This window comes from Exophiala dermatitidis, assembly GCF_000230625.1.
Source record: "Exophiala dermatitidis NIH/UT8656 unplaced genomic scaffold supercont1.1, whole genome shotgun sequence".
Taxonomy (NCBI): Eukaryota; Fungi; Ascomycota; class Eurotiomycetes; order Chaetothyriales; family Herpotrichiellaceae; genus Exophiala; species Exophiala dermatitidis.
Window position 1 is genome coordinate 2,417,187 of NW_008751646.1, and position 26,710 is coordinate 2,443,896.

General features: G+C 52.0%; 12 protein-coding genes across 12 annotated transcripts; 5 read left to right on the top strand and 7 right to left on the bottom strand.

The window, feature by feature from the left end:
* Positions 1-1,000: 1,000 nt before the first annotated feature.
* Positions 1,001-2,076, top strand: HMPREF1120_00868 (uncharacterized protein; the record flags this gene model as incomplete). The annotated part of the gene is made up of 3 exons (XM_009154872.1): positions 1,001-1,386; positions 1,716-1,815; positions 2,029-2,076. The coding sequence occupies 3 exons, from the start codon at positions 1,001-1,003 to the stop codon at positions 2,074-2,076; spliced, it is 534 nt and encodes a 177-aa protein (XP_009153120.1).
* A 1-nt stretch (position 2,077) lies between these two features.
* HMPREF1120_00869 (uncharacterized protein) lies at positions 2,078-4,586 on the bottom strand. The gene is made up of 3 exons (XM_009154873.1): positions 4,262-4,586; positions 2,937-4,193; positions 2,078-2,878 (listed from the first exon to the last, which is right to left on the bottom strand). The coding sequence occupies exons 1-3, from the start codon at positions 4,334-4,336 to the stop codon at positions 2,549-2,551; spliced, it is 1,662 nt and encodes a 553-aa protein (XP_009153121.1). The 5' UTR covers positions 4,337-4,586; the 3' UTR covers positions 2,078-2,548.
* Positions 4,587-4,959: 373 nt separating this feature from the next.
* Positions 4,960-6,612, bottom strand: HMPREF1120_00870 (uncharacterized protein; the record flags this gene model as incomplete). Its single annotated transcript, XM_009154874.1, has 1 exon — positions 4,960-6,612. The coding sequence occupies one exon, from the start codon at positions 6,610-6,612 to the stop codon at positions 4,960-4,962; it is 1,653 nt and encodes a 550-aa protein (XP_009153122.1).
* Positions 6,613-6,965: 353 nt separating this feature from the next.
* HMPREF1120_00871 (uncharacterized protein) lies at positions 6,966-8,078 on the bottom strand (the record flags this gene model as incomplete). Its single annotated transcript, XM_009154875.1, has 2 exons — positions 6,966-7,970; positions 8,019-8,078. 2 exons carry the CDS (start codon positions 8,076-8,078, stop codon positions 6,966-6,968), a joined length of 1,065 nt encoding a protein of 354 aa, XP_009153123.1.
* Positions 8,079-8,880: 802 nt separating this feature from the next.
* Positions 8,881-9,863, top strand: HMPREF1120_00872 (MC family mitochondrial carrier protein; the record flags this gene model as incomplete). The annotated part of the gene is made up of 2 exons (XM_009154876.1): positions 8,881-9,573; positions 9,624-9,863. The coding sequence occupies 2 exons, from the start codon at positions 8,881-8,883 to the stop codon at positions 9,861-9,863; spliced, it is 933 nt and encodes a 310-aa protein (XP_009153124.1).
* A 1,663-nt stretch (positions 9,864-11,526) lies between these two features.
* HMPREF1120_00873 (ribonucleoside-diphosphate reductase small chain) lies at positions 11,527-13,045 on the top strand (the record flags this gene model as incomplete). The annotated part of the gene is made up of 5 exons (XM_009154877.1): positions 11,527-11,556; positions 11,623-11,898; positions 11,999-12,219; positions 12,269-12,528; positions 12,579-13,045. 5 exons carry the CDS (start codon positions 11,527-11,529, stop codon positions 13,043-13,045), a joined length of 1,254 nt encoding a protein of 417 aa, XP_009153125.1.
* A 537-nt stretch (positions 13,046-13,582) lies between these two features.
* HMPREF1120_00874 (uncharacterized protein) lies at positions 13,583-15,099 on the bottom strand. Its single transcript, XM_009154878.1, has one exon. The coding sequence runs from the start codon at positions 14,666-14,668 to the stop codon at positions 14,096-14,098; it is 573 nt and encodes a 190-aa protein (XP_009153126.1). The 5' UTR covers positions 14,669-15,099; the 3' UTR covers positions 13,583-14,095.
* A 64-nt stretch (positions 15,100-15,163) lies between these two features.
* On the top strand, positions 15,164-16,414 carry HMPREF1120_00875 (uncharacterized protein; the record flags this gene model as incomplete). Its single annotated transcript, XM_009154879.1, has 1 exon — positions 15,164-16,414. The coding sequence occupies one exon, from the start codon at positions 15,164-15,166 to the stop codon at positions 16,412-16,414; it is 1,251 nt and encodes a 416-aa protein (XP_009153127.1).
* Positions 16,382-17,902, bottom strand: HMPREF1120_00876 (DnaJ protein, subfamily C, member 17). Its single transcript, XM_009154880.1, has one exon. It carries the CDS (start codon positions 17,832-17,834, stop codon positions 17,061-17,063), a length of 774 nt encoding a protein of 257 aa, XP_009153128.1. The 5' UTR covers positions 17,835-17,902; the 3' UTR covers positions 16,382-17,060.
* Positions 17,903-18,347: 445 nt separating this feature from the next.
* Positions 18,348-19,979, top strand: HMPREF1120_00877 (uncharacterized protein; the record flags this gene model as incomplete). Its single annotated transcript, XM_009154881.1, has 3 exons — positions 18,348-18,462; positions 18,513-18,818; positions 18,913-19,979. 3 exons carry the CDS (start codon positions 18,348-18,350, stop codon positions 19,977-19,979), a joined length of 1,488 nt encoding a protein of 495 aa, XP_009153129.1.
* On the bottom strand, positions 19,080-20,707 carry HMPREF1120_00878 (uncharacterized protein). The gene has a single exon (XM_009154882.1). The coding sequence runs from the start codon at positions 20,480-20,482 to the stop codon at positions 20,087-20,089; it is 396 nt and encodes a 131-aa protein (XP_009153130.1). The 5' UTR covers positions 20,483-20,707; the 3' UTR covers positions 19,080-20,086.
* A 291-nt stretch (positions 20,708-20,998) lies between these two features.
* On the bottom strand, positions 20,999-26,535 carry HMPREF1120_00879 (uncharacterized protein). Its single transcript, XM_009154883.1, has one exon. It carries the CDS (start codon positions 25,949-25,951, stop codon positions 21,137-21,139), a length of 4,815 nt encoding a protein of 1,604 aa, XP_009153131.1. The 5' UTR covers positions 25,952-26,535; the 3' UTR covers positions 20,999-21,136.
* Positions 26,536-26,710: the final 175 nt, after the last annotated feature.

Consider the following 26,710-nt stretch of genomic DNA (forward strand, 5'->3'; position numbering starts at 1 on the left):
ATGAAGGACCATCACTCTTGCTTGAGGTACGGTGCAAAAGGCTATGCGCCCTTCAGGGGTTGTTGTTGCAAGCCACACCCACAAGTACGCCAGCTAACAAGCGAGCCTAGACATGGATGGAATAGCCTGTGGCCCACGTCGCCGCTCATGCGCGCAACTGTGGGACTCGGTTTGACCTCAAGAAACGCCCCGAACGGAGGTCTGTGCCTGGTAGCCTTGTTTGACATCAACCAGGTACAGCACACTCCCTGGAGCCGTGGGCCAATTTCCCGAGCTTGTTGCTTGGATCGGGAGTTTGGCAGCGGACACCAGGAACTGTGACACCCATCAGACCTAGGGCCTTCCGGGCCTTGCCTTCTGTGTTACAAGTGTTGTCCTTGTACAGACGGCGGAACCCCGGGGAGAACTAGCACGTTTGCTGCTGCGTGATACAAGGCGCCGGGATCCAGGTTTAAGCACGCTTCAAATCCACAGAATGGTTATTGTCGACGGAAAGCAAACATGAAGCATTTTCTATATATTCTCACTGTCCTCTTTCGAGGGGATTTATGTTGGGCGTTCGCGCCCGCGCCTGGGATCGCTGTTACTCTGCCTATTGTATATATACTATACTGTCAAAGCATTTGTTTATGCTGCCACACCACTGGTCAAAGCATCTTTGGTCGATGACACTGACAGCCAGTAAATAACGGCGTTTAAACTCCATTCACAAACGCGGAAACATGTGACAGCTTCCTGTGGCATCAGTGATCACCAGTTTTGACCACCTTACAGTGCGTCCGGTCGCCGGCTCATGTGCGCTGACGTCGATGCTGTTTGGTTTGTTCATTCCAACTACAACTGGGTGATAAGCATGCATACTGCAGTGTAGAGAGTTACAATATCTATACAGCTAAAGCAGACTTTTGCTCAGTATCTACTGAGATAAAAGGACTAGTTTCTTTCATAACGGTTATCTCTGCACAATCAAGATACTACTCGGCCTGTACTACCCTGCATCATGGCGTCGCTTCCTCCCATTTCCAGCCTCCCATCATTGGACACTGAAGAGCGAGCCCGAGTGTTAGACACGCTCTTCGAACCCTGTCGACAGCTGCACACCTTGTCCGTGAGCCTACTGCGCGAAAAGACCTTTTCCGCGTACGACGAGCTCATCAATGCCGTGGGAAACCAACTCCGGGGCCTGTTCGAGTCCGATCTCGAGAGCGACGCCAAATGGCTCGACTCCATCCTCTCGGCGCATCCTCGCCTGGGCGAGAAGAAAGTCGACAGCGAACAGAGCCGCAAGGAGCAAGCTCAATTGAACCAGGGTGACCCGAACGAGGCCGAGAAACTGGCCGAGCTGAACAGGAAGTATGAGGAGACGTTCCCCGGGTTGAGATATGTGTATGTTTGTTCCATGCCGTGTACTCCCCGTTTTCTTCTCACCCAGCAAGCTCTATTGGATTATTCATTCTACTACTGTACCTTGGTATTTGTAACAATGACACCCCTGCCCCTAAGAAACTCGTTGTTTATCTATATGCCGCTCAGCGGTACTTGAAGATATCAGTCTGCTTTTTTCTACTTGTTGAAGGAGCAATCTCTACGCCCCTCTCACGTTGTGACAGAAAGATGTTACCTTACTATGATTTGTGTCTGTTTGTGTTCGAGTCTCGGGTAATCTGGCTTCTTGTTGTGTTGACTTGATAGCTGAATCGCAATATGGTGTGCAGAGTCTTTGTCAACGGACGCAGCCGGCCCGTCATCATGCAAGATATGCAGAGGCGGATCGAGCGAGGGGACTTGAGGCAGGAGAAATTGGATGCCATCCAGGTAAGGAACTTCCTTCTATTCATCCACTTGCTTTTCTTTTGGCCGTGTACTACGACTCTATGGAATCAGAATGAGAATCGATGGCATCAGGCACACATTGCCCTGCGACAATACTATGTGCTATGGAGTGAATTCCTACTGGGTGAAAGGAGCCAGGATGGACCCATGTTTTACTTCCTGCCAGCTTGCGTGCTTTGACTGACGGTATATCAGGCCATGTGCGATATTGCGTCTGACCGAGCGAAGAAATTGGGCGGCTAGGGGAGATCTCAGTCTTTCAGGATCTCAGACAGAACGAGGACTGCTGTCGGCGTGGAGAATGGCCTCTAACAGGTCGTCAAGCTTCGTTGTCCGAGACCGGCTTATACAGTATCCTAAGACAGCCTGAGTTCGACAACTCAAAGCTGGCTGGCCTGGTTGCAGGGTTCAAGTTGTTGGGAGATACAGGCTCCCAAAACTTTACTATCAAGGCCACTGGAGGTGGTTTGTCTGGAGAGATCACACTTACGATATGTAAGCAACGTCGTGCGAGGTTGCAGAAGTAGGACCTCTTTTGAAAAGTCGAGGATTACATGAAATCGCATTACTTCACTCCCACTCCAGACGTACAGTGCCATCCGTAGCTGCTGGTCACAAAGAAACCTAATTCTGCAGCTGGGTTGCCAAGCCACGATCCTCCTTGGAGCTGTGCACTTTTGATATAGAGGACAATTTATACATCGAGTTATTCCACTCATTTGCCCGTCAACTTCTTCCGTTCATCGTCGCTTTCCTCCTCGCCGTCACTCCATTCGACACCATCGTCGCCCACGGCAAATATGGTCTCCCCATCCAAAGATTCTCGTGGTCGCGGTGGATGCGGGGCCTCTTTCTTGCTATTCTGCTCTGCTGCGGCAGGAGATTGGTTGCTAAGGGGCGAGACATTGACGGCGTCTGTGACCGATGACGATGCTCCACCGGCCGGGCTTGCCGTTTGTTCCCGGTCTTTTCGGGCAGCCTCCTCATCATCGGAGAAGGAATCGCGAATGCTGCGGATTTCGAAGCCGTCGTCCTCTTGTGCCAACTGTATTGTCATTATATTAGCTCTCATTCTTATGTGGAGTTTTGAGGGCGGAACTTACCTCGTCACTCATGGCAAAGCGCCTGTTGTTCGCAGTCGGCCGCCATAGATACGCAATGAATGCAATGTCGAACAAGTAGACCAGATTGAGCCAGCCATCCAAGACAAACCATCTCGTCTGCCAGTGCTTCGGGACGAAGTCGGCTTCACTGCTTCCGGCGAATGCAAAGCTGTTAACGAAGAAGAAGACGAAAATGACCAAGATGGAGCCGAGAATGCACCACGACAGTTTCTTGTACATCATGGCCTTGGTCTTCTGTCTACGCTCGACCAGATCCTTGATGGTCACGTTGAGGGAGGACAACGTCCAGACGTAGAATGCTGTCATCGTCCCGAATAATGGAAGAACGACAAATAGGATCAAAGGACCCACGGATTCGGGAGTGACGGTCATGAAGGCTATGGCGTAAATGACACCAAAGATAAAGTGTGCTGCTGCCAGGATGCGCACATAGATCATCGTCCTGCCCAGCGATGGCTTGACCACACCGTAGCCCATGCAGACGATCAGCAGGAGGAAGAACGACAGCGAGTTTCGTGCCGCATTGAGGATTGACACGATGATCATCAGGGCCTTGTTGACGGCATTATTCCCATGTCGGTTCTGGTAATCGTAGAATCCCCAGGTCATCAACTGCTCGACGATCAAGAAAATAATGGTCGCCGTGATGTAGTTCTGGACAGGGAGGATGTCGGAGCGGTTCTGCACATAGAGAAAAGCCCAGAAGACGCCCATCAGCGCATAGACGATGGCGAGGCCGCCGTAGAAAGGAAGCTTCGCGATCTGCGCAGCGGGAAGCTCGCCGTAAGCATTGCGGAACTCCACCACAGCGTCGTACTCGTGGTTGGAGAAGGCGTACGTCGACACGCAATAGAACCCTGTCCTCCGAACCGGATAGTTGACGGCTTTGGGGTCCTTGAGGTGGATGGCCTCGTTGTAGATGGGATTCTTCGCCAGCTCGGTGGCATTCGGCGCCAGGATGAAGGCGCCAATGTCCTTCTCTTCACATAGGCCCTTGGCCACGGTATCGGCAGAACATATGGTTTCAAGGTCGCGGTAGCTTTGCCCCCCGGGCGGCATCCTTCCTATCAGCTCTTCATCTTGCCATTCGAATATGATCAGGCTCACGATCGGGTCGCTGTCATCTTGGGTATGGTCGGGGAGGAATTTGACGAGTATAAAAGGCTCAATTGACCCGCCCCACGATTTCCTGCTGTACATGCCCGAACATCGCTGTCGGTTGGCATCATCTTGTTTCTGCGCAGGCTGTCAGGATTGTTCACACAGGATTGCTCGCACCGGATTGTCGGCTTGGGGCCGCTTACAAGTTGCACTTCATTACCAGCTACCAACGCTGCTAGGTACGCCAGGAGTCCCAGCGAGGGGATCCAGCGCCTCATGCCTCCGGTGCCGTGGTGACCCGGCGCAGATGAGAGTCGTTTAAGGTGAATTGGCTGGGGAGATCTGCCGAAAGTTCAGGGCCCCGTCTCTGGCACTCATGCCAATCTCAGCCGGTCAAGAACACGCAGGATCGATGTCAGTAATAAGAGCGGCTATGATTCAGCGCCCGTCTTCGTTCGCGGAGGCTGATCAATCGGGTTGAGAACTAATGATGTTGCGGTTGGAGATATGGACACACCCCAATTGCAACCAACATCGAAGGCTCCCAGATTTCATTTGGCCGGTGCACCGCAGCCGCGTCAGTCCTTCACTCCTACTGGGTCCCTAAGCTTAGACACGTCTCCCTTCTCCTCCCAGCCACTCTGCCAATATCACGCAGAAGTAACTGCTCAGTCAATACCTAAGTTTTTATTACTGCGATGCGGACATTATGATTTCTACTTCAGAGACTATTGTATTCCAGTCTTTGTTAAGATGTCGTGGGCAGCACGACCGACCAAGATCTACAGCTCAATAGTCATAGCACTGAAGAACCCCGGAATATATTCCAGGTTGCATAAGGTAGGTAATGTGTGAAGCTAGGACAAGGCCCCATAGAGCATACTTCAGCCTTGACCATTCTTCATCCTTTGCTTTTCGCCTTGCCAATCAGACTCCTTGCTGTCTCGCAGATATATATCTGTGGACCGATGAAGTTGCTGTCGACCTCGTCCCCAGCAGAATCACTGTGTTCACACTCATCCAGTACCTCATTGATGGTCTTGAGAAGACCGGTTGCCACGACCCGATTGCTGGTGAATGTGACTATCTCCCTTGACCATCCATAGAAGAACACAGAGATATTGATCGGGGAAAGGCTCATGAGGTTAGTTGCACGGTTCGCCACCCGAGAAGGAAAGATCCCACCGCTTGCGCATCGAGCTGTTTTCCGGTCGGAGGACAGAAGCTGTGTACCATCGAAATCTACGATTCTGATGGGAAATTGAAGCTCCGAAGGTACAGGATGAACTGTGTGTTCACTCCACGCCTGTCGGAGCTGGGATGCTGACTGACCTCGTGCGGTACCCACACCGAGGATAATGTCGGCGCGTTTTGTCTCGCTGGGCGTGCCCATACATTGAACGATCTCCCGCATTCTTCCTGCAGCGTGGGCGGTGCATTCTAGCACATGTCCATCAAGAACTGGGTAGAGCTCATCGAAGACGAGGTGAGACGATTCTTCAGCTTCAATTTGGCGGAGGATTGCCTTGTGGTAGGTGCTGGCGCCGGGAGCAGGTAGTTGCTGGCGCGAACAATGCGAGATATCAGATATAAGGGCGAGGAGAATGGTACAATCGATATTGATTGTATTCGTCAAACGAGGAGTTATTGCTGCAGGCAACATCCGGTCAATATCCATCTCTTGACTCTGTTCACTGAGCAATTGCAACCCCGGACCGCATTGGACCTCCACACCAGCTGCCCGCAAGTCATCAATGAAGGCGTCCACGTCGGATAGAACACCCTCGCGAATGTTTGGCAAGACGAAGCGGATGCGTGGATGCTGAAATTGTACCCTTACCGTCCGTGAGGCCAGCTTGAGATCCCCAGCGATCCGGATGAGTTCTAGTTTACCATTCCTATTCGTCGCCCCAGCACTGCTGTCATCCGCCTCACTCTCATCGCTGAAATCGGCATAAGATTCCCAGCCTTCTTTAGCCATCTCGAACAGAAGCCGTTTCTCGGTGATCGTGGAGATTTTGATCCATTCGAGCCCATTCTCGGCTACGATGTCCACAAGGACTCCTTTGTCAGATATTTTCGGGCCTGTTGAACAGCTGTTAATCCGGTCTTCGGCTTGATCTTTTGTGCCCCGTCTGCGCCCTTTCTTCGATTCGATGTGCACTCTCTTGCCCAGCGCAGAAATCCCGCGGCAAGACTTTGCTATTCTCCAGACTGCTTCCCAGAAGGGGAGGTTAGAGCTTCTCAAGGCGTGAAGCTGTGGTGCTTCTTGGCCGGCATCATTTTCTGAGTCAGTGCATTCGAGTGCACCAGAAATTGCAAGAGTTTGTTTTATTTTTTCCAAGCTCTTCACTTCGGATTCTACCCCGCGCTTGAAGACTCTCATTTCAACAGCTTGTATTTTATTCCGCGACTCAAGGCATGCTCGGTAGGCTTGGAGTTCATCGAGTAGGGTGCATGCGCGTTTCTGCAACTTTTCCACCAGGTCAGCAAGTTCGGGATGGTTGCCCTCCTCGCCATTGCCATGGCCGCATCCTGCCGGTATGTCGGTCATCTTGGACAATGTGTGAGAAAATATGGTGGGTTTTGCAACCAGGTGGTCGTGTGGCCGGACAAGAAAGGCGAAGATGCTGCACTTAGTGCAGTGTCTGGAAGACGCGATGACCGACACCCATTGGCATGGGTTGCAATTGCGGAGCAGGGAATGCTCCGATTGGCGGAGTTGAAGACGATGCCAAGCACACGGCAAACGGGGATCAACTTCAAGTTGGAGGGGAAACTGCTCGCCGTGCCGCGCATCAAGTCTTCAGGAGACAGAGTTTCAAGCTCCCATCCGCCTCAGGAGGATCCGACGGATTCGACACCTGGTGGGTGCGGTCCTCTCGCCGAAGTGCTCTTGCCTCCGCTTCAAAGCTCTGGATTCTTGATCTGATCCCCTGGGAGCCACATGCAGACCTTCGTGTCAGCCGTTGCAAGCATGTTGTAGCGTGGATTGCATTGCACAATGGCACTTTTGATGCCCCGGCTTGGTAATCTCGCCGTGGGCTCCTGTCGCCCGCCAGTAGATGCCTGGGTGTCCCAGACCAAAAGATCTTGCTCTCCTGTGCCACCGATAATGTACCTGCCGTCTTGTGTAAAGCATGCATCACCCTGACCCAAAGGCTTTCCCGAACTCGAAACAGGCGCCGCTCGTCCAGTACCTGCTGTTTTTCCAACAAGGAATGATTTGACCGTTCCATCAAATGCGTCCAGCACAAAATGACCATGGTAATCTGTCCCCAGGAGCATACTCTTTCCGTCGTTGGAGAACTCCAGCTTTGTCCACGCTCGGCCTTTGGTGGTTGGCGTATGTCTGTCTTCTGCTTCGGCCATGTCGAACGTGGCAAACGGTGCTTTGTCGAAGTTACGGACGTCGTACATGAGCACGGACGAAGTGGATTGCGACGCGATGGCCATCACGTTCGCCGAAGGATCGTATGCAGCAAGATATGGCGTAACTAGTTTCAGCTTGCCCTGAGGGCTTCTCGAATTTAGATCCCATAAACAAACGATATCATCTTTCCCACATGACAGGAATTGATCGCTACCTGGCGATAACGCTATGCAAGTGACTTGTGCCGTATGGGCGCTAAAGTAGCGAACGAAACTTTCGTTGTGCAGTTCAAGAAGGCGAAGGGAGTCGTCTTGTTTCGTGCTGGCGAAGAGCACATTGCGCGGATGGTGGGTGAATCGAGCCAGGTGGATGCCGTACTTCTTGCTAGGTATGACCTTCGTTCTCTTTCCTTCTTTCACATCGTAGACTTGCATTGTCTCGTCATCGCATGCCGCAACCAGGAAATCTCCCATGTCGTCAAAGTCAAGGGAGGTAATACGGCTTTCGGCGCCATCCGAGCGCACAGAACCGGGGAATTGCTACTCGCCCATTAGTCAAATACGGCATGACAGGCAAGAAATGCTTACCCTGGCCGGGCGGTAGTGTTTGACCACATCATGCACCTTCTGCTGCTGCAGGGCGGCCATATTTGGGGTCCAGGCCACGGGCTCGATACAACTTAAAACAGGAGCATTGACTAGCGGAGGTTGTACCTATCAAGTCTGAAACTCCAAGAGGAAGATGCTATCGTGGCTGAGGTACCAAGCGAGAAGACGGGCTCAGGTGTTGTATACCACTATTGCAATGCAGGATGTTGTTGCGCCAAAAATTAATTCGTGCAGTAATAGTAGTGGGGAGCATACAACGTACGTCGCGCGGAGAAGGCAAGTCAGGAACGCGTCGGTAGCAGCCAATCTCCAGACGGCTCGCAAAATGCTTGACTCGGACTCTTTTCGATGATTTGCAATGGCCGAGAGAGCCGGAGGCCTCCAAAGGTCCCCGATCTCGCAACTCTCGGCTTCTTTGCTTTCAGCCTGCCCTCTTACTCATCCAGTATTTCGGCGTTCTTGGACGACTATAGGGCCTTCTTTAGGTACGTACTAGGACCCAACTGTACCCTGGTTCCCGTTTTGCAGGCGCACTCTTGCGCCAATGCCTTCGACTGTATTATTTACCCACGGTTACCGACGGCTGCGGTAGACTCCCCGATTTCCAGTTAAAACACCTTTGGCTACGAACCTTATATCCGAGCTTTTCTTTTCCACCTGTATACTCCCCGATTGAATCGCCGGTGTTACATGCCAGCCCATCGACGAATGCCGCCCTGCAACTGCTGACGATATTTCAGATAAATCCATCCTACGTTACCATGGTTTCCCCTGTTTCGCGGTCATCATAGCATAAGGGAAGGTTAGAGTACGCAGGAGCATTGGCTCTTCTGTCGCGGATATGGCTACGACCACTGGCGCATTCATCGCGGGCGGCCTCGCAGCATGCGGTGCCGTGACCGCGACACACCCATTCGAGACCGTCAAGATTCGACTGCAACTCCAGGGAGAATTGCAATCCAAAGATGTGGCAGTCAAAAGTTACAGAGGGGTTTTTCACGGCGTTGGAGTCATTCTAAAAAATGAAGGCGTGAGAGGAATATACCGAGGCATCGGAAGCGCATATATCTACCAGATTCTTTTGAATGGCTGCCGTTTAGGCTTCTACGAGCCGCTCAGAGCAGCTTGCACGAAGCTGATCTTCAAAGATCCCAATGTCCAGTCACTCGGCGTGAACATTTTTTCCGGAGCCGCCTCTGGTATACTTGGAGCCATGGCCGGTTCTCCCTTCTTCCTGGTCAAGACTCGGTTACAATCATATTCGCCATTCCTCCCCGTCGGGACTCAGCACAAGTATCGAAATTCGATCGACGGCCTGACTCAGATCTACAAGTCAGAGGGCATCACTGGTTTATATCGAGGCATGGGTGCTTCTATGGTTAGGACCGGTGCCGGGAGCTCTGTTCAGCTGCCCACATATTTCTTCGCAAAGCGGAGATTGATACGGCATGCTGGCATGGAAGACGGGCCAGCGTTACATCTCTTGAGCTCAACGGCTAGCGGTTTCGTTGTCTGCTGTGTGATGCATCCTCCGGTAATTCTCTCCGAACCCTTCGTGCACCTCCACTGCTAACATTGATACAGGACACTGTGATGGCCAGATTGTATAACCAGCACGGGAATCTGTATAGCGGCATTTTTGACTGCTTATGGAAGACCATCTCGACCGAAGGAGTGCTCAGCGTCTACAAAGGATTTACTGCTCATCTGGCTCGGATATTACCCCACACTATCCTTACCCTTACTCTAGCAGAGCAGACGAACAAGTTGATACGGGGGGTTGAGACCAGGATTTTGCCGAAGTCTATAACAGAAAAGCTTTGAGCAGCGAAGAGCGAGAGCATGGCTGACTGGGGAGGGGTATCTACTTATACATCAAGGGGCGTTGCATGCAGCAATTCGCGTGCCATCTACCAAACAGCGGTTGGTGTTCTGGACTAGACAGGATTGCCATACTATTACTCATGTCATAGCTGGAATGTTCGCCTGCCATCCTTTGCGCTGGCAGATGGCTAGCTGACCTACACCAACAAAATGCTGCCTTGATAGTATGGGGACGACTGCTATATATACCTGTTGATTTGATGAGTGGTCGTTCTAGGCTTCGGTATCGGTCCTAGAACAATTCTTAGACTGTTGGACCAGGGCAACCACTCTTAAATATTCTAACGCAAGACTTTTTGTCCGCAATTCGACGACAGCTTCTAATTGCGTGTCTCCATTACGAAAGTCTAGAGCATAATATCGTTACTATGTCCTTATCTCCCCTATGGTGCTGCCCTTATAAAGTATGAGCCCGCAGTGAGCCCAAGCAATGCTGCAACAGATGAATGTAGGTGGCAGAATGAAGACAGCATACATTCCTTACGGGGCTAGTTGCAGAGATATCCGGTTCTGCAATGCCTCATCGCTGTTGTTATGGCCAGAAGTACTGCCTGGAACACTACAAGACATTGGACAGATCTCGACCTAGGATAGTGTTCACGGACCTTCAATTGAATGCTCAACGGCCTACGAACCTGCAATGGTATGTGTCGCTCGGGTAGGAATGTGGCCAGCTAATATCGTGCTAAGGTCCGTATAAGCAGTACGCTGCCAGCGTGTATGAGGGTAAAGGTACAGCTCGCCGCCGATGTAGTTGAGCTGCTTGCGCTTGACATCCACTTCTGAGCTTACGGATAACGTATATAGCTTATGGCAGACTTGGTGTCTCAGTCTAGACAAGGTATCACCCAGCAGCTGTTGAGCAATGCTGCTGCCACTGGTAGTGGATTGATACGTACAGTGTAGAGTATCAAGCAATTCCAAGTCAACCACATCCCAACCTTTTCCTTGCAAGAATTGGACAGCAGCCTCGTTCCGGACTCAGATGGATGAGCTCCCTACACTCAGTCAAGTACCAAGAGCACCTCCCTGCGAGCCTTTGTGTATGGGCAGGAGATTGAAGGAAGAATGAAGGATGCTGGAGCCATACAGCGCGCGTGAACGCGTTCTCGATGGTCGCGTGATGTCATGGAACAACAGGAATTGATCTGATAAAATTAGATTAGATCAGAGGCCTCCGATTATCGTCCGTCTAGCTTCGACGAGCCGCAGGCAGCAATGCTGGGAGAACCACAGCGGAACTGGGATGTGGTGGTAGATTGCTCAGCATTTCCTAACAGAATCCACACATGCCTGCAGTCTGTTCCGATCCCTGTACAGTATCGCGGTGGTCTGTTGATGTGAAGTGGATCGATGAGCGAAAGCTGCCAGGTTAAAGTGGTTCAGTCACCAGCCCGCCGTCTTCACTAGGCCTGGTCTACGCGCACCGCGTTAGCGCGTGTCCAGCGTGTGGTGCCTTGCATAAAATGCTGCCAGCATCCGCGACTTTTCCCATTGACTTCTCTTCCATCCTCGCGTCCATCAACAAACCAGCTCAGTCTCTTGTTGCTACCTAATTGCACTCTTTCTTTGTTCAGATACACATCTCTCATAGCCTCACACAATGGCCACTCAAGTTACGCCGTCAAAGCAGGTACGCTTTGCCACTTGCATCATCAACTGGACGGTCAAAGTACAAATTACTGACAACAACGCGCAGGCGGCTGCAAGCCTTGAGAACCTCAAGATGAAGGACACCTGCAGTCCTGTCAAGAAACTGGACTTCGGTGTTGAGAACAAAGAAAACATGCCCGTCGCCCACGATGCGGTCGTCAAGCCCCAGACAGAAGTCGAAAAGCCCACCGTCTCTGAAGTCAACGCACCTGCGGAAGGACCTAAAGTCGCACCTACTATCAAAGAGCTGGAAGCGGATGAGCCCATTCTTCAAGAGAACCCTCATCGCTTTGTGTTGTTCCCTATCAAGTACCACGAGATTGTAAGTGGATCCCATTAACGCGTTCGTGACCGCGACGCGGACGTGACACAGCTCTCCACCATGACATCTATACAAGGTATCTAACACTATGGTTATGCAGTGGAACATGTACAAGAAGGCTGAAGCTAGCTTCTGGACTGCGGAAGAAGTCGACCTGTCCAAGGATTTGCATGACTGGCACAACCGTCTGAATGACGACGAACGATACTTCATCTCTCACGTTTTGGCTTTCTTTGCTGCCTCTGATGGCATTGTCAACGAAAACCTGCTTGAGCGCTTCAGCGGTGAAGTCCAGATCCCCGAAGCTCGCTGCTTCTATGGGTAGGTCAACCTTGAACATCATTGTTGTGCTTATCTAACGCTTTGCCAGATTCCAAATTATGATTGAGAACATCCACTCCGAAATGTACTCTCTGCTGATCGACACCTACATCAAAGACAACAAGCAGAAGACTTATCTCTTTGATGCCATCGACACTATCCCTTGCATCCGCAAGAAGGCTGACTGGGCCTTGAAATGGATCTGTGACCATGAGTCCACATTCGCTCAGCGACTGGTTGCATTCGCTGCCGTCGAGGGTATCTTCTTCTCAGGCTCGTTCGCTTCCATTTTCTGGCTCAAGAGCAAGGGTAAGCATTGTCTCGAGTCTGCAGATACCATTGATGCTAACTATGTCAAGGTCTCATGCCTGGTCTGACTTTTTCGAATGAGCTCATCTCACGTGACGAGGGCATGCACACGGACTTCGCTTGCCTTCTCATCCAGCATCTCAAGCACAAGCCGGACCCCAAGCTCATCGAAGACATTATCACCGAAGCCGTCGCCATCGAGAAAGAGTTCTTGACGGAAGCTCTACCTGTCGCATTGCTTGGTATGAACGCCAAGCTTATGCAACAGTACATTGAATTCGTCGCCGACCGATTGTTGGTGGCGCTCGGCAACAAGAAATACTACCATGCTCAACAACCATTTGGCTTCATGGAGAACATCTCTCTTGGCGGCAAGACCAACTTCTTCGAGAAGCGCGTCGGTGATTACCAAAAGGCCGGCGTGGTGAGCTCCACCAAGAAACAGGAGAAGGGCGCATCTTCGCCTAATGAAAAAGTGGACGAGAGCAACGGCATCAACTTTGACGAAGACTTTTAGACTCCCAAACACTCTCAGCATATGTTTGACGGCGGCGTTTATGGTTGGCGAGCGGGGCGTGTCGGTTAAAGTGCATATTCCCTTTGTTATACCCCCTTCACACCATCGACACATCAGCATGGCAGGTTCCAAGGGTGCTCGGCCAGGTTGTACGATTACAGACTCTTTTTCAGAATGGTCACTTGACAATGCATAGCTCTCATAGAAAGGGTTGCACGGTTGTTGGATAGTCACGAGTTTTCGGATTAATCCCTCTTCCCATAGGTACATAGCATTATGCTTACAGTACGAAAATCAGAACTCGTTGCGTTAGCAAATTGTCTATATGTGCTGCTGTCAACCTTGTCTCTTCTGCAACAAGCCTTGCCGGAGATTCGCCTGTCCGGTTTCGGGGATTTTGCCCCTTGTCAACATAGCCTCGTCGGTCGCGGAACCATGTTGATCCGCAGCCTTGCAGGAGGCTTCTGTTCAAGCCAGGCATAGTACCTGGTAGGTATACTACTTAGTATTCATCACATGTTTACCACTTGATATCAGTCGAGTTCAAGGCAATTAATTTAACACTGCCATAGCAGAAGGTGCCATGCCATTTTCCCACTATATTGACACCTCCGTACCTGAGGTGGATATTGGATTACTACTCGCAACCTCTGTTGGATTCTTGACCGCTCGCCGAATGGCTAACATGCTCTAACATGAAGCCGAGGACACCAATGTTCCGGAAGGACAACTGCTGTCTCTTACTAGCTATTTCCTCAAGTACTAGTAGGAGGACGGACTCTTCCCTCTGCAGTGTCTGCAGACCATGAGACCTCAAGTTTGATGCAGAGCGGCGGCTTGCCCGATGCTCAAGGGAAAACTCCCCACAAAGGCCCCAAGTGCTCGCTCAGTAGCTTTGTCTGCCCCGAACGAGGCATTGACATAGACCGGGCTGCGGCGTCATTCATGGATCCAATTGCTGCAACTAGGATTGATCATCTTCATCTTTGGTCAAGAAACCAGCAGAGCAGAACACTAGTAATCCTTGCTTCGTCATGTCGGAGTTGAGGCTCATTTCTTGCCTTTCTTCTTCTTTCCTTTCCCACCACCAGCTCCTCCACCCGTCGTCTGACTTGTTGCCGGCGGCGCCGTCACCACTTTATCCTCGACCTTGGGCGCCGACACTACCCCACCATCAATATCCATTTTGTCGCCGCCATCAGCAGCAGCTGCGGCTGGTTGCCCTGCTTCTATTTGTGTTGCTGTCGCTGTTGTCGTGGGCATCTCTATGATCTCCCCCTTTGCTAACCGTCCCAAACCGTTCAGCAGACGCCCGACTTCGGCAGCCTTGTCTGTTCTATATTTCAAGCAGATGCCAGAGTCGGCATGGTACGTTTTGAGCGTAAGAACTGCCGAAGGTTCTCGCTTGGGTTGTAGTTGTTGTTGTTGTTGTTGCTGCGACGGTGCTGCCGCCGAGTCCGTGGTTCTTGGCGTAGTAGTAGTTTCATTTTCAGGTTTCGTTCGGGTTTTTGTGTTGGGTTTCCTGGGGAGGGAGTATTTTGTCGTTATGCGTGTGGAGGGGTATGCTTGGATCAGGAGTGAGGATTGGTGGAGGTAGGAGTGGAGGTCGTCGAGGTAGGTCATGGTTTGGTAGACTTCTGACACGGAGTGTCAGGGCGTTTCGCTCGAGTACCCAACCCTCCTTTTTGAGTATGCAAGTTGTTTGTATGTTTGTGGAGTTCGTGTGGTTGGGAATTGACTCTCGCCCCGAGATGAAAGTTCTCGCTGCGGGTTGGCGTAATGCCTTTGGGGAATGCAGCGTGTACGCCGGGCAAGTAGCTTCAGTAACCCACGGTATGCGTATACTAGAACAGGAGGGAGGTTAGATGATTGTTGTATCTGAGGCGGAGTGTCGCATGTGCAGAGCGGAATATTATCGATTGAAAGACGGTCAAAGAAACGATACGCCGATGCAGCGGCGGGGGACGGAGATCCTTGGCGGCGACTTGAACACTCGCATGGAGCCTGTAACATGAGTCCAACCTCCGTTAGTAATCCTCCGCGGCCTCCTACGGGCGGTTCGTCCCAACTTCTACGCGAGACTACCAACAGGACTTGGCGACGGGAACACTCCCAAAGATGACTGTGACCCCCAGACTGCGTACTGTTCCAACATTCCTCTGTTGGCGATGTGAGAACAACACTCGAGCCCAACTCAAACCGAGGTTTCGGAGCTTCGCAACCTCTCCGCCAGTGTCATCCAACACTGGTACTACGCCGGCAAAATATGCCCAGCTTACGAACCGGACGCTCATCCGTCTGGCTGGTCCGGACGCCGCGATCTTCCTACACAACCTCGTGCCCGCGAAGATCTTAGACCGCGGGGGTCGCAGTCCCATCTATACGGCGTTCCTGTCCGCACACGGCCGGATCCTCAATGACGTCTTCATCTATCCGCCCAGCGAGGCAGACGAACAGGAGTGGTTCGTCGAAGCGGACGCGCAAAGCGCAGGCGACCTATTAAAGCACTTGCGTAAGCACAAGCTGAGATCGAAGTTCCAGTTGGAAAAGGTCGACCCCGAGAAACTGGGCGTCTACTACACCTGGCCTGGAGATGCGGACCTGGTACAAGGCTCGGACGCCGTTGCGAGACTGGTGGCGGGCGGACAAGATCCGAGACCGGGGATGGGCTCACGGTGGCTTGATAGGACAGGATCCATGGGAGAATTGTCACGGCGCTTGGAAGATCGCGGCGTGCAGCAGGCTACGGTGCAAGACTACACGGTGCACCGGATGTTGAACGGATTGGCGGAAGGACAGACGGAATTGCCAAGTGCAGGCTCATTGCCGCAAGAGAGTAACATTGATCTGTTTGGCGGCATTGACTTCTTCAAGGGCTGCTACGTCGGCCAGGAACTTACTATCCGCACCCATCATACTGGTGTGGTCCGCAAGAGGATCCTGCCGTGTCAATTGTACGATCCTGGCGATGAATCGTTGTCGTCGTCCCCAGGCCAAACTCGGCCAGAATACAACCCTGATGCGACAATCACTCTGCCTCCGCCCCAGTCGAACATTGCAAAAGCCCACGCCCGTGGTCGCGGAAGGAGTAGTGGCAAGTGGCTCGATGGGATAGGCAACATCGGCCTGGCGCTTTGCAGACTGGAGATGATGACCGATATCCAATTGACCGCCGATCGGACGAATTATGATCCCAACGAGAAGTATCGGGTTCAATGGGAGATTGAAGGACAGGATGGTCCGCGTGAGGTCATGCTCAAGCCATTCGTACCGGCCTGGTTAAGGGAGGGCGTGGAGCAAAGCCTACGCAGGAAGGAGAAGAAGCAAAAGCCCCGACAGGAAGAAGACGAATACGATGAAGTCGATTGATATACAGATCACATCTATTCTGCGCTAGAGGGGGGTATAATGGATCATTACAGTCGTGAAAAGTCCGATCGCATGCCAGCTGTCTCAGAGACCCATTGGCTGGGACACTTAACGAGCAGACGTGGTACTCGTCCTTATCTTTAACGGCGACTCAAGATCTGCTCACCTCTGGACACTGCTCACCGCACGCTATCAGTCGGCTCAGGAATGGCACATCATCATTCCGTTCCTGACTTATACATAGCCGGGCAAGTCATAAGATATCTGCGATGTTTCTCATCTGCAAAGAAGTCGGCACGTCATCTTCTGGAGTCGAAAGCACTTATGGCTTGTCTCAATGGCTCTGGGTGGGATGCGGGCCTGCTATCATCAGCGCAACTTTCCGATGACTGGATAGTCGGATAGGGCTTCCTGAGTTCTTTGAATCCAGGACGCATGAAGGCCTGGTTGCTGAGTTAGTCGCTGAGGATCCTGCTATCCTGCCGCGGAGAAACCTAGGCAGGACTCCAGGACGTCAGGACTCCAGGTGGTGAGGACCGCGTGCAAACCTGAAACTTGCCGCAGGTTTTGGTGTGACTTGCTAGTATGGTGAGAATAGACCATAGCATAGGTGTGTTGTGTAGAAGCATCGGGCACAAGCATGGTCTCAAGTACCTTCTGGCTCCTTCTCAGCAGCCCATTCGACACTTTCAATGCCCTCCCAAGGCCCCTGAGCCACGACCTTTTTTGCAATAGCCAAAGACTTGAATATGATGACCGCCGTTCCCAGCATCACCTTCTTGTCTCGGCCTTCCACACGACGTTTCTTGTCCTTGAGAATCAGCACGTTTTCGACATGGCCTGCTGGGAAATTTTCTTCAAGAGCCTCCTGGTCGATGTCAAGGCCCTCACCTTCCTTGATCCAACGAACCTTGACGGAACGATCGATAGAATCGGAGGGTTGCTCTTGTGCTTGGGCTCGCGCTTGAGCCTCTTGCGTCCGCTGTGCCATAACTGCTTCTCTTCTCTTACGATTCTCTTCCGCGATACGCTTGATCTCGAGTTCTCTGTCGCTCCATGCCCTCTTCATACCATTCACCGTAGTCGTAGCCCCAGCAAAGCCGCCTTCTCGTTTCTCCAAGTCTTCTTTCATCTGACGTCTCCGGCTTTCCAGCGCGGCTGTTTCGGCCAAACGCCGTTGTTTGGCCTCTCGAGTTTGGTCATATTTTGCTTTCTCGGTGGCGTCCGTCAAAATATTGATTGCGGTCTGTAAGAGCTGGAACTTTTCCAAGTTTTCTGGCGTCGGTTTGACTTTGTCTGGGTGATACAGCAGGGACGTCTTTCGGTATGCGCGCCGGATCTCCGCCTCCGACGCTGTCGGGGGAATTGCAAGCAGCTCATAGTAATCGACAGTCAGGTCGGCGTCGCTTGCTGGCGCCATTTTGACGGGCTTGTGCGCTTACACCGATCATTAATGTGTGCAAGGCAGAATACACGAAGAACTATCGGGCATCGAGGAAGACGAAAAGTGAATGAAGAGTTGCAGTTGTCTGAGGCTTCCAGGTACGGTGGAGCATTCAACCTCCTGGTGCAATAAGAGAGGCTGATGACAATGTCCTGGAGCGTTTCCGCCCTGAATACAACCTCGTCAACAAATTGGAAGACGATATAGGACTCACAGTTAGGCCAAATGCCAGTAACATGTGTTTGCCCCTTACTGATTGAGGACACAATATATAGGTAGGACGAATTCCTACCAGTGATGATTGCCGAGCCAGATACAGCAAAGTTAAGGTTTGTTCCAGTTAACAAGGAAGTCACGCTGCCACCGTCTTCGGATTCTTCTTCTTTTTTCCGACTTAGATATCCTTCTCTGACGTCCTTTTTGAATTGATTGAGTTTACATCATTCATGCTTCTGCTGCGTTTTCAAGTTAAGGCTTTGTTGCTAAGACATGGCCTGCGACGATCGTGCCCACGATGAGAGCGAGAACAGCCTTCCCTGTCCAGCTCAAATAGCACTTGCCTTGATGGTGGTCCGGTCAAGACCGCCACACATGCAAATAGAAGGTTTATACGCTTGAACGCTACCGCAAACGTCGGTTACTGACCTGATCAAGGCTACATCGACTCCTTGCGAAAGGCTATCACGGATTGCGCCCCAAAAGGAGCACCCGTGACCTATGACTTCGATGCCAGCACATACTGGAGACAATGCTATGAAGCCGCTGAGTCGGAGAGGGCAAGGCTACTTGAGGAAGTGTTGGGGCTCATGCAAGAGAGAGACGGACCCGAAGGGAAGTCGAAGCGACCCAAATCGCGGCCAGCTCTGGGGAAGCGGAAAAGAAATGTCCCCAAAGTGTCAGAAAAGCCACCCTCAGGAGAAGACCTTAACACAGATGGTGAAACCAGTGATGACGAAGCAGGTTCGGCGTTTGGAGGCCCATGGCCGGCTGATTCCAGTATGCTACCCACTCGCCAGGCGAAGGTCAGAGGGTTTCAACGATTAACGTTCGATAGGCCGTCAAGCGCTTCTTCGGAGCTTGAGATCGATACGCCGCAGCCTCCGACTTGAAGTACCAGATCGAGACCATATTGCCACGACAATTCAAACTATCATCAGTGCAATACGCAGGAGTATTGGACCTGGTCAGAAGGGTGCAAGGGACCAAGCTCACGCGGAAGAGCAGTCTATTCAGCATCTTTGCAGGGTAACTGGGCATGCTTATTCTTCTATCCTGGAGGCTGTGAAAATCGCCAGACTGGATGCCGACAAGGGTGGTGAGCGCCTGGCATCAACACTTTCCGACATTGTCAGATTATATGAGACTTTTCTAGGACGTCTACACCAATGTACTCTGGATGAGGCTGTCAGGATATCCGACGCCACTAAGTCAAGCAAAAGAGGCCGTCGTTCTGGCACGAAAGCCCTCAAAAGAACGCCGTTGGTTCCTTCTTCTGCCTATACAAATGAAGCCAAGCTCCTCGCCAAAACATTGACCAGAATGGTAACGGACCTCGATACGTCCAGCGACATCCACTGTGAGCTCCTGGAGGGCTTCCTGTGTGCCCTTCTCGACCATGTCGGATCAGTGTTGTCCCTCTTCGTTTTCGGAAGAACAGGCCAAGGCTGTAGGGACTCCACAGGTGTCCTCCCACCACGGGGCATAGTAGACGTTGCCCACCTGGATCTCGAAGCTGCCATGGGCAGTGCAAAGCTTGAGGGCCCGTACCTCATTTTTGTCCTGCGGAGGTGTGTCGATTTTCTACGTACTGGTACCAAGCAGATGTCTGAAGTTTCGATATCACTCTTTTCATTACAGCAGCGGAACCCGAGACGCGCTCAAGGACTCCGAGAGCATATTGAGAAGACCCTCCAAAACACCCTACTTCGCGGAGTTTATGGAGATGATGATGACACATTTTATAACGCTCTTAGGCGCCATGAAGCCGAGGATGAAGAGGAAATCGGTGCTGTTAAGTTGATGGAAGGGGCGGAGCAAGATGAGGACGCGGCTGAATGGTTTATTGGACAACTTTGGGAGCATCTGGGTTGGGACATATTATCTGGTAGCAGAACTATTTGAGCGCTTCAGCTGGTGCCTGGATACTCGAAACTGGAAGCAGAGGCGCTGGAGAGGTAGCTCATGGCGCTGGCGACCGGGCAGTATTTCGAGGCGCGAGCCATGCCGCGTCATTTCGCATGACCAATATTGCGATCGGCCTCCCCGCCGTCGAGCATCAGGGTGGTTTCTTCGACGCGCTTGAAACGGCCGTCCTGATCGACATGCGCGAACAGATAGACCTCTTGGACAACCCGCGAACCGTCACGCTTGGTGATGTGGACAATGTGGCGATCGGCATAACGATCACCGTCTCGCAGTTCATCCAGTATCTCGATCCGGGCTGAAGCTACGATTTCGCGCAGCTTTTGGGCATGCTGGGCGAATGCCTCACGGTCGTCCCAATTCCCATTGGTGCGTTGGCGGTAGTCTGGGGTAAAATTGCGATTGAGAACCTCGTCCAGCGGAAGATGTTTCTGGTTGAGGATCTCATCCAGCGTGGTGAGGATGGAGGTGGTTTTCGTCATGATGTCGATTCCTGTATGCGATGGCCATAGGACACTTTAGGTCGTACCTTGTCACGGACATACAGAATAAAGGACAGATATATATTCGAAACGCCAATCCCACCATGGAGGACCGCCCCACTGATCGTGCCCGATAGACCCGATCTGGAGTCCCTTGCCAACATGCTGAGTACCGCGATTGCCAACGAGGCCCACCAAGGCCGTCATAACCGATGCAGATGCCTGGGCCTCTCCGGCTCCAGGACGCATGATCACAACGTACAGCGTTACATTTATTATTTAGGTACGGTTGTGCAAGGGCTCAGCGTTGCCGACCATCTCATGAACACTGACATCGCAGTTGACTTTAGACTCGAAACTGCAAAATGCTTTCTTTGAGGGACTAGTACTTCCAATGTACAATAATCCGACAGTATTTGGCACCTAGGTGTGCCTGGCATGTGAGATTCGTGGCGTGAAATCTTCATCACTACACAGAGAGACGACCTCGGAGCGTCCAAAGAAACGGCACTATTCAAACGTCTTGCTGTCTACAAGGTTGTATACCTACTGCTTGCTACTACTACTGTGCATAACAAGGGAGAGGCAAGTAACTTCCGTGATTCACCGCGACTTGACTACCTATGGAACAGTACAACGACTATCGCGATGGCTTTACGCCTCACCTCCCATGATGGAGTTTGCGTTCTGCCGTCTCGCCGAAAATGTCGACCTGAACTGACCTGGGACCTCGGTTCCGTCTCCGTGTCTGTCTGCGCTGGCACTGGCACTGGCATCTCTCCCTCTCATCTGAGAAGGAACCACGCTCCTGTCCGCCATCTCCATATCGGTATCCCTAGTCACACTCCCACTCCTGCTTCTGCTCCTACTCCTGCTCCTACTTGGACTTGCACTTCGGCCCCAGCTCCTATCTCTCAACCGACTGAAGCGAGAATACTCTCCGCGGCCATCGCGATCACCGCGGCGCCGTGAGGTATTGTTGTTTAGGACCATGAAATCGCCGAACCCGGTATCATCATCACCATCGCCAGCCTGACCAGCAGCACGACTACTACCGCTCCGGGGCCTACGACGCCGCAGCTCGCCGAGTTCCCAATCCTGGTCGTCGGCGCCATCGGCCCGAGGGCCAATATCGACTCCGAATCGACGTCGTCTGCCTCGCCATTTCTGCTCCCGCCACCATCCCATGCTGTATCGTGCGCCTGCGCCGAAAATGGCTGCGAATTGTTTGGGTGGCATCCATTCGGCGCCGTCGGGGATGAGCTGTGTGCGACGGCGGCCACCGTCTCCCTCTGCTTCTTCGTCGATGTAAGCTGCGTTCCTGGTGTTGCTGTTGCTAGGGTCGTAAACGCTGATAGTGACGGGACCACCAGTCTCATGCGGTGCGGCGTGGATTCTTTCGGTAACAACACCACCTCCGCCGAAGCTTTGGCTGTTTCTGTTGTTGTTGTCGTCATCATACCCAAATGACCGCCGACGTGGTTTGCCGCAGCACTCGCATAGCCCGTCATCGTCGCTGTAGCATAGGTCACTGCCGGCGAGTAAAGACATGCTTCCGGCCAAGGAACACGGGTTGCAGGGTAGAACGTGGCGCATTTTCGTGGTGAGCCACGCCGCGCACGACAGCACGGCCGTGGCACCGAGAAGGGTCTGTAGGGCTAGTTTACTGGCCCTGTCCTGCACAAGCCGCGACCTGGTGATAGTGGTAGATATACTGCTGCTCGTCATGGTCCCGGTGTCCTGCCGACGCTGAAACTGCCGAGATGAGGCGCTGCTTTTGTTCAACGGCGTACGCATGTTGATCGAGATCACCTGGGCCATATAGATACGATAAAACCGATTGATGGCATCAAGTAGAGCGGTCCGGTTGTCCTTGCCAACAAGGCTAGCTGGATCATGTCTGTCTGTGCCGTTAAGAATGGCTTGGAAGTAGATATCGACTGGATCTGAGAGCGACGGGTAGGATGCTGTTGTGGGCCTGGTGCTACCCTCGTTGTTGTCGTCATTGAACACAGTCAATTCTTGAGCGAGGCTGTTCTGAATGCGAAAGTCGAATGATTTGGCTCCGTTGGTGCTGATTGGGTTATCGTGGAGGAAGACACTCTCATTTTGTACGACAGGCGGTCGGTCTGTGTCGATGACGGTGCTGTTCGGCTTCCAGGTAACAGTCGCATTAAAGCCCTGGATCTCCTGGTAGCAGACCATGGTGGTAACTGGCCCACGGTCCGAACTGTCCAGTTGAAACCGACCAAATGTGAAAGCCAAGCTGGGACATCCTACCGGAGGGTTGTCGTCGATATATTTGCCTCTGACTTCGCCATAGTTCCCATACAGCGTCGTGCCTACTCCAAAGAGTAGATCTAGCTGTGCTCCAGCATAGGTCGGCTGGCTATCCGGCAGGAGCTGGAAACTGTTCTCGTAAATGACAAACGAGCCGTTTCCCTGGTACCCACCGAGATGGCATGAGTCGGGAAGAGGTGCTTGGGCGGTGACAAAAGCCCGATCGGTCTCATAGGCAAAATCAGGTCCAGTTCTCCGGGTGGTCACATTAAAAGAAGACTCGGGCAGGACTTCACATCTCAAGTTGGCTCGGACGGCAGGCAGGATCTGGGTCCAGGAACCGTTGACCTTTGCGAGTGGGTCAGTCGGGAGAGCCGAGTTGTCCAGCGACAGCCTCGGAAACACGAGCTCTTCGTATGTGAACTGAGGATAACTGAAGTTCTCGTGCATGATGAGATCGACCAATGCCGCAGCACCATTATCAGTGGTAAAGCTGTTGGCCCATCTGAGGTCGAACGTGTCGAGCTGTGTGAGTGACACATCTGGACCGGTAACGGTAAAATCTTGTACATAATACAGTCCCGCGACAACCACGGTGAGCATACTTGCTAACGAAGCGGCTGCAATGCTCGTAATGCCACCTAGATACCGTGTCCTGAGGGCCTGGAGGAATGCAAACGGCGGCGACCGTCCTAAGATGTGGTTAAGTATCGATCTTTTGCTGGTTGCGTTTCCCTTGGCGAGGTTGGTCCATGGTGCGAACAGAGCCACGTTGAAATCAAGCATGTTGACCAAACTTGCAAGGACCAACATCACAATGCTGGGTATGTAGTGACTGTAGGCCTCGGTCCATTCGTTGTTGGTGACGGTGTAAATGCCATTGTGTCTATCGGATGACGTCTGAACAATTTGCAAGGCCACGATGGTAGTAACGGGAAGGATCAACGTAAGGACAACGACAGGGATACTGGCTGTAAAAGGGAGCCACCATTTGAAATCCATGTTGGGCTTTATTGGCTGCCCGTCTGGCTCTCCCTCGGAGGTGACAATCTTGAACGTGCTCTTCCCAAACTCCGTAGTTGCAATAGCCGTTCCAAATTCGTAGCCAGCCAGTGCCGCCTTTTGGTTGCTATAGCTGGGTGTACCTTGCCGTCGGAGCAGCCTGTTGAGCTCCCTGCTTCTCGTGAGGATCATCGCGATTGTGGCGATTGAGCTCGGGTCTCTAGGAACCACAGCTCTCGGCGCAATGAAGATTAGTGCTATGCAGAACAGGATTAGCAGACCAAAGATCGAAGTCGTTGTCCACAGTGAGGCATCGTTGACACGCAATCTGCTTTCTTCGGTAACCACAGCGCCCCCTTTTACAACACTGTTGTTGCGGGTCCGCAATGTCTGGTGAGCATATTGCGATAAGATCCCCTTGTAGGTACCTTCGGCGGCCGAAATCAACTTGTTCACATCGAAGAACGAAGTAATGTCTTGTAAGCCGTGCGTAACGGCCATCAAGGTGAAAAACGCATTGGAGTCAGATGTACCATCACCATGGACCGTATCAGTAAAGAGCAATTTGGCAGATGCGGATGACTGCAAAAGGACGTTGGTAGCATTCCAAGCAGAGAAGCGTGGCAATGTACTGTTAACGGCATCTTTCTTTAGAACAACTGACACAGCAATGGTATTGTCCGCCAACCGCGTGTCATTGGTGACCTTAGCTTTTGTGATGTTGTACGAGGATTTGCAGAAGACGTTCACCATATTCGATAGCGTCCTGGAAACGTTGGTTGCAATGACAAAAGTACCTCCTGCTAAGTCAGTGGCATTATCGAACAGCGTCTGCTGATAGTGAATGTCCGTCATGGTGAACAGCAGCCCTGCAGGTCCTTGGGAATTGCTATCACTGGTAGAATTACAGTATATCTCCTGCAATGTGCCATTGACTTGGCTGTCGGGAAGTATCTCGGTGTATGGATCCCCAGCTGCTATACTGAATGTGATGGACTGGCTGCAAGCTCCACCAGCTGGGATGGTAAGAGATATGTTGCTTGATGTCGTCAAGCCACTGTTGGCGTCCGTACCATTCTCAATATCTGGAGTATCAAGCTCCACGATCAGCTCGTGGCATGACATGATAGGCACAAAAGTGTCTACATCTCCCGGTATGACAGCATCATCTGGAACATGAGATGTTGAGTTGACCGTGATCGCTCCATAGGCAAGGTCGAGGGTAACCCCATTTTCAAAAGGCATTCCATAAGCCTTGGCTCCATAATATGCATAAACTGGAGAAGACGAAAAGTTTGAAGAATTAAAAGGGGTCGTTGGATCAAAAGCTTCGTCGCTGAACCCGTTGGAAAGAACGGTTGTGCCAGGGTGTGTAATGTGAGTTGGAAGGAGAACCAGCAAACAGGTCGAAAAGACGGTGGCGACTTTTAACATGATAAATCCAGTCACGCTGCAGATGACGGCGAAGTGGCTGTCTCGAAACGCCTTGAATAAAGAAACAAGCTGGAAGGCAGAGATATAGTCGACAAGGAGACTCTCTGAGGCTTTAACAGGCCCATTTTGAAGGACATCAAATGGCATACCCAGCTTGCAATGGTAGTCTACCATCCTCCACGCAGCCACGACGAAGACGACAATGACAGTAGGGGCATAAGCCCAGGCCAGATGACTGGTTCCTCGGGCAACATGGAAACCATTGTTGCGCCGGTCGTAGTGCCAGAGAAGGATGAGGCCTGCAATGAAAACAGCAAATACAAGCGCGAAGAGAGCCAGTGGCCATTGTTTCAGCCAAATAGGGGTCCACAGGCGGGCAATTGGTCCTGGATCGTAGAGCAGATGTCTGTTAGAGTCTGCCGGGGGAACTGAGGGTTCGCGGAGGTTGATAGAGTTGGGCTCGTCTTCTTCGTGAATGGGAGATATCGGGACATATTGGCGGTTTTCAAATCGTTGCGCGACTCGGTCTGGTAGACGGCGGATTGCTGGAGAGGCGTGTATCGAGGGGAATCGAACAGGTGTTGATTGATCTCGAAAGGTTGACCGTGTTTCCTCATCCACCGAAGGGAAATTCCTCTGGTCGGGTAGTAGCGCGGCAGAATCTTCATGCTCATAACGTCGCCGTCTGGCACGAGCCCGTTCCGCATCAGTCACGGGCACGTCAAGATAGACTGCTCGTTGCTGATTGTCCATGGTCGTCCGAGGAGTGAGGCGTCTGGCGACATACTGGCTGCTTTCATCAGACAGGTTGCTCCATGTTCTTCATTCTACGTGGAAACAGATCGTTCCAAGGTCATGTCACACCTGATCGAGGCCCAGTGACGGTGAAAGCCATCTGGCAGCAGGTTAGACACTAATATTCTGAGGTAACTTTAGTCGTCTCATCAGCCGCAACCAGGATCAGTCGGACTGCAGTGGTCAAGGATTGGAAGAACCAGCCAAAGCAGGCGTCCAAGGTTAGTAGGGGCCTGATCAAAAGGTGAAGCAATCAGGGCTCGTGAAACGACAATACCTAGCCTTTGAATCGGCCCCATTATCGCCTACCCTGGTCGCCTCCAAGGGCCGTCAGCTCCATGGAGTCTAGCAGGCTGTGTAAGACGAGGCGCATGAGCATGTCCAACCAGGCCCCTTGTGTCGAGGTCGTCCTCCCCGACATGCTCTGCTCAGCCACGATCAGGGCTACTCTTTTGGCGCAGCGGTGCATGGGAGGCAAGGATGTAGAAGGTACGGTACATAGACTGGCGAAGGGGGCATTATTTTGAGGAAGTGGATACGACTGATCAGCAATAAAAATAACTTGATGCTCAAACACTTCGATTTGTTGATGCGCGACTCTCACCTCAGCTGGTAAAGCATCAATACCGCGTCTCGCGTCAATCATCGTTATTGTTATCATTGAATGCCTACTTGAAGTTTTCGTAGTAATGCTGTTGTGCTCTTGCACTTCTATGC